Here is a 13,422-nt window from a genome sequence, read left to right as displayed (position 1 = left end):
AAATTAATATAATAAAACTTGAGATAAAGATAAAAGTTTCATAATTATTCTATATCTAAAATTAAATATTAAACATTTCCACAGTAAAAGAAATCATATTTTCTAAAGAGATAGAAATGAATGTACGAACCAATTCATGCACTCCAAGCTCTCTCAAATGACTTTACTTTACCATAGTCTATATAGAGAGGATGCATTTTTTATGGTATTTATTAAGTAAATAAAAATAGAATGTAATATTTGAATGAATTTTTTATTTTAATCAATTAATAAACATGATCAAAATACATCCTGATTTCTACATAAACTTGCACAATAAGCCCCAATATCATATTCTTTTAACTCTTAATATTTCATTCAATTTTCAAATTCAAATTTTAACTATTGAATCTAGGACGGCTTAGCATATATGTCTATACAGCCAAACAAAAAGCAACTCATATGAAAGAGGCACTTTAGCTTTTTTCTAAAAACTCTTCTTTTATAAATTACTTTTTAATTGAGCCACAAGTCTTGACCCATGGATACTTTATGCCACCTATTTTATCCATGTGAGTGCAGTCTTCATTACTTTCATATTCATCATCACTGGTAGAATATTCATAGTCATATACATCACCGTCTTCTTCATACACAGTTTGATGAGGGAATTCAGTTTTGTTGGCAGCCACTTTGGCCATGATTGTTTCATCAATGTAATTTGCCATCAGTGAAGTCAAGTCCTCCTCCAATCTCACTAAACTCGGATCCCCAATTCCATTATATAAAAGCTTCATTCCACATTCTTTAATTTGAATATTTGTGCCTTTTGCCATCACTTGGAGATGATCAATATTTTTCAGTCTCATGGTGAGCGGATGATTAGCCCCATATAGACAAATGTACAACTGATCACCTTCAACTTTCTGTCTATTATTGAAGACTGTAGACCATAATTCTTCCCCATCACCTCCTCTAATGCTCATCTTCATGCAGTTTAGAGAAAGGGATTCATCACTTCGGAATTCATACATGAATTTCAAAACAAAGCACAGTAAAACTCCTCCACATTGGGCTGTCTTGTTTACAGGAGAGATTAGTATATCTGTGAAATTCTGATCTTGCAGATATTGATCCCTTGATTTATGTTCTAACCATTGTGGAATTCCATTTGCATAAATACTCAACTCTTGTAAGTTGGGCATATCCTGTGAAGCATATACATTTGGTCAGAGTTTTAAATTATCATAACATGTAAAGGCATTTAGATAGTATATTCTAAGTTTTGATTTGTTTAGATGATTCATTTGAAATCATACTAATAGGTGGGTTCTATTGAGAAGCTACTTCAATTTTAGACGAGTCACCTAAACAAATCAAAACTTAGAATATAACAACTTTACTATCTTTAAGAAAACCAAATATAACAGAGATGCTGATTGTCAGGAATTGATCCTTTACCTGGCAATTTCTTAATCCTACATGACTGATAAGCCCTTATGCTTTGATAACAAATTCAATGAGAAAGAAAATAATAAAATATACCTTGATCCATTGGTTAAGTCCTAATGCAGAGTAATCCTACATGACTGATGAGCCGTTATGCTTTAAAGAGTGCTAAAGACAATACAAATTCAATGAGAAAGAAAATAATAGAATATACCTCGATCTGTTGGTTAAGTCCTAATGCAGAGTAATCTTAAATGACTGATGAGCCCTTATGCTTTAAAGAGTGCTAAAGACAACACAAATTCAATGAGAAAAAAATAATAGACTATACCTTGATCTATAGGTTAAGTCCTAATGTAGAGTAATCCTACATGACTGATGATCCCTTATGCTTTTAAGAGTGCTAAAGACAACACAAATTCAATGAGAAAGAAAATAATAGAATATACCTTGATCTATTAGTTAAGTCCCAACATAGAGTATATGGTTGGATTTAAACAGCACATTTCAAAATTTAAATCATTTAAGTGGTTCATTTTAAATCACACTAATAAATGAATTTTACTGAAAAACTAATATTATTTCAGACAAGCCATCTAAACAAATCAAAACTTAAATATTTTATTTAAACAGAAATCAAACAAACACCTTTAAACATAACAAAAAGGACAGACATGTTAACTATCAACCATTGACTCTAAGCACTTATGCCTTCAAAGATTGCTAAAGACAAAGGGAAAGAAATAATTAGAAAATACCTTTATCCACTGGCTAAGCCCTAATGCAGAGACACCGGATCCACTTAAGTACAATGTCTTTAACGAGCTTAACTCTTCAGCTCCTGCCAGGCTTCTAACCTTTCTGCATCTTGATATGTTCAGCATTTTTAAGGACTGGCATGATTTGAGGTCTGGCAACCTTATGAGATTTTCACAGTTGCATAAGATCAAGATTTTCAGCCTTTCCAAGTGGGACATATCATTGATTGTCTTCAATTGTGTACAGTCTCCAGCATCCAGCCTCACAAGTCCTTTGGGAAGGGGCGGAAGTCTTTCCAGAGATTGGCATTTGCTCAAGTTCAGCTCCTTTAAATAACAGAGGTCATGAATGGTAGAAGACAATTCACGGAAAAAATTGTTTCCTAAGTTGATAAATTGCAATGCCGGCAAATCCCCAATCTTTTCAGGAAGGCCGTCCAAGAGATTGCAATCACTAGCGTCCAACCAGAGCAGCGAATGCAGTTTAGAAAAGCTAAAAGGAAGTCTCATTAAATTACAATTATGCTTCATTTCCAGAGTTGTGAGGTTTTTAAGGTTTCCAAAACTGTCAGGTAGCATACTTAATCTGAAGCAATTGTTCATGAACAATTTCTTCAGACGGACAAGGTCTCCAAATTCCTCTGGTAAGAGATATATGCTACTACACCCATTCATATCCAGGTATTCCAAACAGCAGAGCTTCCTAATTGAGGAAGGCAAACCTGTCAAACTGGCACAGCCATTTAAAACCAGTTTTTTCAGGGATGAGAGTTTCTCTAATGAAGGCAGCTCTTTTACAAGCCCCAGAGAGTGGATATCAAGCTCTTTTAGATTAGCGAGCTGCCCAATTCTATGAGGCAGTGATCTAATAGACCAGCAACCAGTTAGAATCAACTTCTCCAGTTGAGAGAGCCTTTGTAAAGAAGGGAGCTTATTTACACCTGAAAATCCTGCATCTAGCTCTACCAGAGCAGTTAGCTCTTCAAATGCACTAGGAAACTCCTTTAGTGAAAAGCAATGACGTAATGAAAGACGTTCAAGTGAGGAGAGTTTAGAGATGCTGTCTGGAAGCTCTACCAAGTTTCTGCACCCAGATAGATTCAAGGTTTTGAGTTTTCCTAGACACCCAATAGAGCTGGGAAGTTCCTTCAAGTTTTGACATTTCTCTAAGTCCACCATTGAAAGAGAGGCTAATCTTGAGAGGTCGTCAGGAAGCTTCTGAAGATATGCAACATTCTTTAACCGCAGCACGCTGAGATTCCCCAATTCCTATCAAAAAAAGGAAAAAAAATTAAAAATTCCAGTAAATAAAAATCCATACATAAAACATTTTGTTAGTTATGGATCTAAGTTTATCACAATTCAGAGAATTCGTAACTTCGCAATTCAGAGAATTCGTAACTTCAAGTTTCAGCCATTTCATATCAAGATTCAATTTTTACAAACTAAATTTTATTGCCTCAAATAGGGAAAGATTCATTCTTACCATGTTTCTACTCGTTATATTCATTGCTTCTTCTGGCTTCCATATTCTTGTACGTTCCTTCAACTTCGAAGACACACTGTCTATCGCCCTACCCATTTCCTGGACATAATCATGCATTATAAACTTATTTTGTTCATCTATCCATAAAAGGGACTTCTGAACTAGGTTTTCCAAGGCTGTTCTTGGACGAAGCCCAATAGCTTCCCAGTACCTAGATGCTGTTTCCATATTCTCATTGCCAATAAAGAAACAAGCAATGTCCAGAAATATCTCTTGTTCACAAGGATCAAGACCTTGGTAGCTAAATATTAGCCGCATGTGGATGTCCTGACCCATTGTATCTTCTAGGAGCTTGGTAGAGCTTTCCCAATCCCTGACATTTTTATTGCCATACAAGGATGCTCCAACTATTTCTAACAGTAGTGGAATTCCATGGCAAGCTTTTACAATCCTTTTAGACCACCCTTCGTATTGATTATGAGGATATTTTCTGAGTAAAGCATGCCAGCTAAATAATTCAATGCTCTGTTTATCTGACAATCTATGGACGTGATAGATACCATCTGTCTGTCCACATGAAAATAGTCGGTCATCTCGGGATATCAGAATGACCCTGCTCCCGCGTGCAAGCCAATCCACACTGAATGCTTCGAGCTGCTTTAGATTGTTAATGTCGTCCAGAATAACAAGTGCCCGAATGGATCCTGCATTAGCTTTCACTAGTGCCTTTCCATGTTTAACGCTATTCACAGAGATGCATCGTCCTACAAGATCCCTCAAAATTTGTTCCTGGATTTCACATATCTCCTGTCTCTTGACATCAGCAACAAAGGTAGCCGCTTGAAACCTGAAACTTATGCTGTTAAAAATGGCTTTGGCAAGAGTAGTCTTCCCAATTCCACCACTACCACATATCCCTACTGCTAGGGAATCATCTGATTCCATTTTGAGTATGTCCATCAGATCCCTCATGCGTTCCTCCAGCCCCACAGCATGAGATGGCAGATAATTCACCATTCGGAGGTTATCCAATACTATACGTCTCACGAGCTGCTCTGAGCTCCTACATCCAGTTCCATAACAAAACAATCTTACCACATATAGAAGGAAAAACGAAACTAGAAACGACGAACTTGCATTCTTTAAAAAGGAATATAGATTGACAAGTAGGAATATAGATGCTAATATAACTAGGATATATATGTATAAAAAAACTATCGTGAAAACAACGAATTGAATTCTACTTGCATTCTAAAAATAGGATTACAGAAAAATCAAAGTGGAATGCATCATAATTGGATGTCTTTTTAAACAGTTATTCAAATTAATTATGTTTACTACTTTTGAATTTTTATATACTCAAATTCTTTACATCCATATACAACTGTAGAATGTCTCTGGACATTAATAAATATCAGTATGATTAATTAATAGAGATTTATTTCTAGTATGGTAATCTTTGTTTTACTCACCCGTCACCTACCAAGGACCAGCCAGTTTGGAAAGACATTTGAGGTCGAGCATTTCGCGAAGAGGAAACTTCATTGATCACTCTGGTGCTTGAACAATCCTGCGTAGCCACCACGCCAATATCACTCATATAAAACCTCCTGATATCGAGGATATCTGTTGGTTCTACTTCATAGAACAATGGTCTGATTAAGCTATTTGATCTGCACATGCGCAAGAATTCTCCCAGATGCCGAGAAAAAGAGTCTTCACAGTGCCTGGAGACAATCGGAATGTGAATATCTGTCCTCTCCCAGCCCTGCTCCAAGACTCGACATTTTCCCCTTTCCTCTATTTCCCATTTATTCAAGTCAATATTAACAACTTTAACTCCTCCTGCGTTAAAAGATTCAAACAAATTGTGGATGAAATTTTCCCTCACATCCGGCCCGTGGTAAACCAGAAAAACAGAGCACTTTATCCGCTGCAAAGGAACCTTCCTTGGAAGGTAAACAGGCCCTACCGGCAGTTCCGCCAAAATAAAAATATTTTCCCATCCATTCATGCTGAATGCAAGCATGTTAATTTTGGAAGGCTCGTCAAAAATAATGTGCAGATGATCGAACTCCTTGGACACCGGATTACGCCGCACAAATATTGCCAGACGATTTCCCAATTTCAACGAATCCCTGCATCTTTTCAAAATGGCCTGGATGTGTATCTCTTGAAGCTTTCCAGGGCTGGAAATCGAAATAATAGTAGTACACCGAGGGCCTTCTCTTGATAGAGGGTTACATGGCAGAAGCACTTCTGGAGGTTTCAGTAACCGCAAGTATTTGAGGCTTACAAACATCTTAAAGCTGTTTCGCGGGACACAGCTGTTATACATCACAAGAGTTCCAGAGCATGCTGGAAATCCCCCGGGGATATACAGATGTTCATTCTTGAGCGAGTTTGGATTATAAATCTCCTTATTGAAGCGGGAAAACAAAACTAAATTTTGTTCCAGATGATTTTCTTTTGAAAGAAGATCATCTCCTGCAAGTGGATGCTCTTTCAATTCTTCGAAGCAGTTCTTGGATTTCCATGGAATTACGGCGGCTCCGTTTCGAAGCGAAGCCAGATCCATAGAATTTGGTAGTTTAAGATCCCGCAACGATGGCAAGCTTCCTAAATTTTCAAGCAGAACATCTAGGGAATGAGAAACAATCAAATCCAGCCTGACCAGCCACTGAAGCCAGCGAAAATTCCTTTCTATTCGAATCAGATTGCGATTCTCCTGTAAAATCTTCTTCAAATATATATGATTTCTTGATCTTTCAACGGCAAATAGAGCAATCACAAACACTCCGCTTTGGCCTTCAAGATCCTCCCATTCTTTAGGCTCCTTTGACGGATCTTCCGTGTGGAGCAATCGATCCTCAATGAGTCGAATTCGACCATCCTTGAGAAAAAACATGGCGAAAATTCCTCTACCCCGATTTTTGGAAGTATTCCTGCAAAGTTATAATAGCCCCTCTCCAAAAGGGAAGGTCCGGTTATTTGTTAATGGTGCAATTGATTACAAAATACTTCAAAGAAACAAAGATCATGCATACTGAAGATCGCTTCTGAATTTATTGTGTATACTGACTGACAAAAAACTTCAAAGAAACAAAGATGCACACTTCTGAATTTATTGTGTATGTTGTTTGATTGAGGTTTTGAATCATGTTCAGCGATCTATTATCATCAGAAAGAGGAAAGTCAATATAGATTAATCTGATCTGTCGATAAACAATCGTACACAACAAAGATATTTACAAAATGAATTCAAAAACAATCATCAAAATAGATTATGGAAAACTTATACCAATTAAATATGATTACTGTAATCAACAGCTAAAAACAAAATTATTAAATGCTGTAGAAGATGTAAAATTATATATTACAGGAATTTCAGAGCACGCTGGAAATTGCAGGGTAAGAAACAGACATGAGTACTGAATAATATTGTTTTTTTATATGTTGAGAATATTTTCTTGTGGACGTTTTGGATCATGATCAATTAATCATAGACAAAAAAAAGTCGATAATAGATCACTGACTGTAATCTGAAATTTAAGACAGAAAAATATATGTAACAAATACAGAAACAAATAATACTGTAAGATGTTTTCTCATATGTAAAATATATTTTCTTGTTGATATTTTGAATCACATTCAATAGTCAATAATTTATTAGAAACAAAAAATTTAGATCATAGATCACTGAATGTAATCTGAGATTCTGACATTTATAAATGAAAAAAACATACACAACAAATCCAGAAACAAACATGAATATTATATATAAAGAAAGGGTAGAAACAAAATTATAAAAAATTGTAATACCAGTCGAGTAGATTCCAGGGGATGATAACTTTCTTAGACACAGGCCATACACTTGCGTGAGGCGAGAATGGATCAAGGCTCACACATCATGGCCACTAGCAGAAGTTCTTCTGGAATACAATTGAACTATAAAAACCGAATACCCATAGAAGGCATTGGCATTCATTCAATGTGCCAATAGCTATATATACAAGTTATGAAAACGTGTAAACTTCTACCAATTTTTAGTGGGTGAATCATATCTCATACGACCGTTTAATTGAAGGGGCGGCATGGAACCTGTCAAGAAACATGGTGTTAAAAGCTATGGCTAAAGAAACCACTTTCCTCACGACAGACTTTTGGAACCATCGACTTTGAATCAGCATGCCAATTTTTCCAATAAAGTAAGGTGAATGTCATGCCATATACCATTTCCATCAACTTTCCCAGTAATTTACGTGAGCATTAAAAAATGAACCCATCCACTAATTATTCAAGTGGCAATTGTCATCCACACAACTTTCTACTTTATTTTTTTCTTTTTTCTCTTTCTCACAAGTTGAAAAAGTTTTATATTCTTAAACACATGATAAGGAAAAAGGTCTTATTCTCAAATAAAATGAGAGAGGAAATTTAGAAATTAATAGTTAGTATTAGATGTAGACATAATTGGAGATTCATATGTCAATATGTACAATCTTTAGTTTAGAGATGCTACAATTTAGAGTTTTTGTCAAGAGTATAGCTTTTGATACAATATGATTGGAGATTCATACATTAACATGTACAGTTTCTAGTTTAGAGATGATACAATTTAGGGCTTCTGTTGGGAGCATAGCTCTTGATACAAGTTAGAGAGTGGCATAGACTCTTATGGATTGAGTTTTCTAGTAGTTTGGATAGGTCTTTTTGAGAGCTTTGTTCTCAGTAGCCAAAAACTTGAAGATAAGTGGGGAAGGCAATCAAGATTTGCCATGGTACGACTAAATGGTTTCTAACCATATTATAAATCCCATCAAGAAGATAGTGATGAGAGAAATACCATTACACATGCACATGCACCTTCTCAAGCACCACCCTAACAATGACAAATACCATTACACATGCACCTGGTAGTGGTAGTAGGAGGGCAGAGAGTTAGAGGATTTTAGTTATTACACTAGTTCCTAGCAGTTATGCATTATAAAACTAACTGCAATAGATCTTGTGTGTCTGCGGATGTGAATATGATCTGTCTTTTGCAAATTGTATCTTTTGGAAAACTTTGTAAAGCCTTTTCAACGAAGACATTTTGTGCAGACCCAACAATCATTACATTCAATGAGATTACATGTCTTTGAGGAATTATGATGAACACCTCATTCTCTTTGTCCATGTTTCTACATTTTGCATGCTAGTTGACCTAAGCTTGCAATTTCTTTATGCTTTGATGGATGCCCATGGATTGATCAAATGCTACCATTTTGGCACAACTAGGGAAGGTGGTGACAAAGGTCGTGGAATTTAGCTTTACACTAGCTATATGCATCGGTTGGAAAATTCCTTACGCTCCTTCAACAAACTAGCATTTCATCTGATGAAGTTATAAAACCTTAGAAACTTCCAATCAAAGATAATTTTGGGAGTCAACAAGAATTTAAAATCTCCATTATAGCTTACAAAGTGTTTTTATTTTAATTTGGTGGTTTGAAGATTTTAAAAACTTGCTAACTTTTCCTTTAAATTTTATTTAAACAATTTGGCCATTCGGCTAACCTTGAAACTTTTGAACTTTCGTTTGGCATCCCAATATTTTAAATGATTTTCAAACCTTTCCAAAGTGCCAACAAATTGAGTAAGAATATCAAAGAAATTATCAATTTTGACGATCCACTAGACACCAAACAAGTATAGAAAATGAAGAAAATTCACAACTTTTGTGTTGGATACATATTTTTGCTTTAAAACTAGACACATGGTGCATCTTATCCCTCTAAAGACCTATACAAAACGATTTTTTCCTCAAACTTCATAAAAAATCTTGTTTTGATTGTTTCTATATACTATTGAACCAAAACTTGAACTTTTAAATTCAAGCAACTAGTGAAGCCTATGACCCCAAAATTTTACCACATTGAGAAAATATACTTGCGAACATGATTGTAAGAGGATTTTGCACCAAAATTTATGAATTTTTAAAATTAATTATTTTCATGAATCTACAAGCAAGACACCTCGACTACACCTAAGGGTCTGTTTTGAAAAGAACTAGGAAATCCATCTCATATGTCTAAGACTCCTATGGAGACATGAAATTATTCCATATGATGGATAGTATGCACAAAAAAAATTCAAAAATTCCTAGTTTAAAAATGAAGACAACAATTAGTTAACTAAGTAATAGGAATAAGGCCCATGGCCTCCCTGCACCATGTAAACTTTTTTGTAAACACAAATTTAGTAAGTGAATGTGCAACACTCTCCTGAGTGTCAATCTTCTCCATCTCTACTTTTCCATTAATAATCATTTCATGAAAAGAATAGTATTGTACATCCACGTGCTTAATGTATGTGTGATACTTAGGATTCTTGGCCAAACAAATTGCACTTTGGGTATCACAACTAATTTGAATAGTCTTGCAATCGAAACCAATACCTATACACAACCTTTGTAACAAAACTATCTCCTTAGAGACATGGGTAGAAACCATATATACTCTATGTCGAATGCGGATAAAGCAACTGTGGTTGCCTCTTACTCATTCAACTCACTACACATCCAAAAGCTTATATCTTATCTTTCTTCTAAATTCCAAGTGGATATACTATATATATTTGAACTACTTGTAGATATGATTTAATTACTTGAATTTCATTGCTAAGGCGAGTTATTCCTCACACTTTTTCCTAAATTTGGTCAACCACTCCCTTCAAACAATTCACCATTCCCTCCATCATCTTTGTGCCTAGGTAGATGCTTAAAAATTTCAATCTCCTCTAAATTGTTTCTTATAGATCAATTAGTACATGGAAGGAATAAATCTTTGAATTCTAATTTTCTTACTTGCATGTACTTTTATAAAACATAATATTTTCTTAAAAGTTTCTACATGCTATGTAGTTGAAGCCCCTGCCCTTAGAGTTGTTACTATAATGAATAGTTAGAGTTCCAGGATTAAATAAATAATGAAAAATCAAAGACTTAAAATGGTCATCCAATGGAATGAGATTAGAGGTAAATAAATGGGGCTTCCATTGTGAAGCTTTCATTCTTAAATATAAAATATGTCTAATGGAATAAAGCTTATGCAATATATGGTCCAATGCCAACTTGTAATTTCTCTATAATCCACGAAGATCTCAAAAAATTATGTAGGTCATAAATGTTATAATAGTATTTGTAATCATGACTCATGCAAATAGATTCCCATGCACCCATCCTCCACATATAAACAATTCCAAACACAAATGTTAAAATCTTTCAAATAGTTTATACAAATAGTTTTTGGAAGATCTATCTTTCTAAGCGTATGCACCAAGATGGGGGACCAAAAAGATGCCAAAAATATTTTTGGTCCCCAACAACCCATTTGATGCATGCCAAATAGGGCGCACACCTTATTTGGCTTGCACCAAATATGAAAGCACATATTTAAAAGTTAGAAAATCGCATTTTGAAAACCATATTATGCTAAACCTGCGTTTTGACTTGCATATCTCACCTTCCAGACTGTGCACACCAAATAGAGACATAGTTTTAGCTTTCAGTAGTGTGAGATCTTCATCAAAATGTCACCATGACGTTAAGGGGGTCGAAGAGTTATGTATTTCTATTTTTTTACTCTCTATTTTTTGTTTAAAATATGTATTAAATTAGGTATTTAAATTGAAAGTTGTTTTAAATTTAAGGAAATCAAAATCCATCTAAAAATGTTGAAAACCCACCACCACCTCCTCATGAAGAGCCTTTTGAAGAAGAGGCACAACCAACCCCTACCCCAATTCATAGACATCCCCTGGGAACACAAGAAAACATATTAGGGAAATTTGAAAACAACAAAAAACAACTTGAGGAGTTGATAAATAGGTTGAAAGATCCTAATTCCACAACCTCTCAAGGACAAGCCTTGCGGAGTCACTAGAATCTATTGTATCCCATATAGGTTCAATGAGTGCTCAAATTAATATGTGGTCCAACAAAAGAGAAGAACAAAAATAATTTTATGCAAACAAGTTAACATATGTTGTAGTAAAGAAAAAAGAAAAAAGAAAAAAGAAAAGTTGACTTGTGTGCACTTTTTATGGACCCTAGAACCAATCAACCCTTACAACATGGATGTAGGAGGTTCCCTATCCATTGGTGCCACCACGAAGGGATAAGGAATAATTTTTGGGATAGGTGGTGGATGGTTTCTTATAAGCCGCCATGTAATAATCATGAGACCTACCTTAGTACTTTTTGAGGAAACTCTATTGTGAGTTTCTCCTCAATGAGATGCCTAACTATTTTGACTACCTAAATTTTCAAGGTAGGGTGGGGGATCATCACATGACAGAGCAGGGTCACAACATGAACCAAACCTAGTACCATGACCCTTGGGTAGACCTATGGTAGAGCATGTGAATATTCCTTCCATTGTGAAGGACAATGTCGAGGTGGATACCTTAGAGTCTATTAGCTCATTGACTCAGACCCTCATATAGTATGCCAAGCCTCTAGTACATGTTGATGCAGATGAATCTTATAGGCCTCGAGTTCCATCTCACTATTGTCAGTCATGTGGGGCCCTTTGCACTTATCAGCCTGATAGTAGTCAGCATGCACCTACACAACAACCATCTGCTATAGAGAATATGGTCATGACAGAGTCTCTGTTGAGTGAGACATTCGACATTGATACCCAGGTAAATTTTTGCAACTTCATTTAATTTTGTTTATTAAATTTTATATGGAAGTGTTAGAATAACTAAATTAGTACAATGATTGTGATAAAAATGTAGGTTCAAAGTGTTTTTACTACCTGTGACATTCCCCCAACCACGTTTTACATGACACCATCGAGTGATCAAGTAGGTTTCCAATAAATAATTCAACTTTTACATGTGAATAGTCAACATTAGATGAATGGTTTTCTCATAAGTCATTTTAGATGTCAAATAGTTTAGTGTTGGAGATTCAACATCAACACCTCACAGTGAAGTTCATCAGGGCACTTACACCAAGGTAACCTTTATTCATTGACGGTGTGGTAAAACAAGTTTAGTAGTTTTTATGATTGAATAATAGTTATTGTTTCATTTTCAGTTGTTGACATTAGATACTCCTCCTGATTTTTGAGCTACATTGGATCGTGGTGTTGTTGCAGGAGTAGTAAGTTCAGAAGCTTTGACAGAGGTATGAGATAAATTAGTACATTTCAATTGTTCTTTTAATCGTCTATATTAAAAATTGTAATGATACTTGTATGTAATTTAATTTATATCATAATGGTTTTTGTAGGGCCTTGTCACTCCTGAGTGTGATCATCCCCCCATTGTGGATGAACAGAGTGATTATATTTTTGCAGTAAGTAATTGTTCTATTATTTGTCATTCTATAATTCATTTTTTATATATATTATATATTGATGTTTATAGTTTTGATTGTATCAGTTGGAGCTCCAAAGAAGTCTAGAAAGGAGGACTAGTGAGCACATTTGAAAGACACCAACATCGCGTATATCTCCATCCCCTCGATAGTCAAAGGTAGCTCGTGAGTGCTCACTAATACATTTGGACTAGATTTCCGACTGAGGTTTCCGACGGAGAAGGTATATTGTGGCCAAATTTGATTTTTTTTTGAAAAAATGCTCGCATTCGTCGTATTTCCGACGAAAATTTCCCATTTGGTTTCGATGAAGAAGGCATTAGCAATGAGAATTTTCTTATTTCCAAAAAAGTGCTTGAGTTCGTCGTAATTCCGATGGC

General features: G+C 35.3%; 1 protein-coding gene across 4 annotated transcripts; it reads right to left on the bottom strand.

Moving 5' to 3' along the window:
• Positions 1-340: 340 nt before the first annotated feature.
• Positions 341-7,857, bottom strand: LOC131040573 (disease resistance protein RPV1). 4 transcript variants are annotated; one of them, XM_057973518.2, is made up of 6 exons: positions 7,495-7,857; positions 6,789-6,843; positions 5,145-6,617; positions 3,673-4,735; positions 2,187-3,455; positions 341-1,187 (listed from the first exon to the last, which is right to left on the bottom strand). In XM_057973518.2, exons 3-6 carry the CDS (start codon positions 6,578-6,580, stop codon positions 489-491), a joined length of 4,467 nt encoding a protein of 1,488 aa, XP_057829501.2. In that variant the 5' UTR covers positions 6,581-6,617; positions 6,789-6,843; positions 7,495-7,857; the 3' UTR covers positions 341-488. The 4 variants fall into 4 exon arrangements, with proteins under 4 accessions (XP_057829501.2, XP_057829497.2, XP_057829499.2 ...); XM_057973514.2 differs by having other exon boundaries at positions 5,145-6,843; XM_057973516.2 differs by lacking the exon at positions 6,789-6,843 and having other exon boundaries at positions 5,145-6,639.
• Positions 7,858-13,422: the final 5,565 nt, after the last annotated feature.

This window comes from Cryptomeria japonica, chromosome 4, assembly GCF_030272615.1.
Source record: "Cryptomeria japonica chromosome 4, Sugi_1.0, whole genome shotgun sequence".
Taxonomy (NCBI): Eukaryota; Viridiplantae; Streptophyta; class Pinopsida; order Cupressales; family Cupressaceae; genus Cryptomeria; species Cryptomeria japonica.
Note: the sequence above shows the minus strand (reverse complement) of the source record. Positions and strands in the feature narration are given on the sequence as shown.

Coding starts and splice junctions, on each gene's coding strand:
- LOC131040573 (XM_057973514.2), bottom strand. CDS start 6,580: ATGTTTTTTCTCAAGGATGGTCGAATTCGACTCATTGAGGATCGATTG. Junction 4,736..5,144: donor TGGTCCTTGGTAGGTGACGG/GTGAGTAAAACA, acceptor AACTGGATGTAG/GAGCTCAGAGCAGCTCGTGA. Junction 1,188..2,186: donor GGCTTAGCCAGTGGATAAAG/GTATTTTCTAAT, acceptor TATGCTTCACAG/GATATGCCCAACTTACAAGA.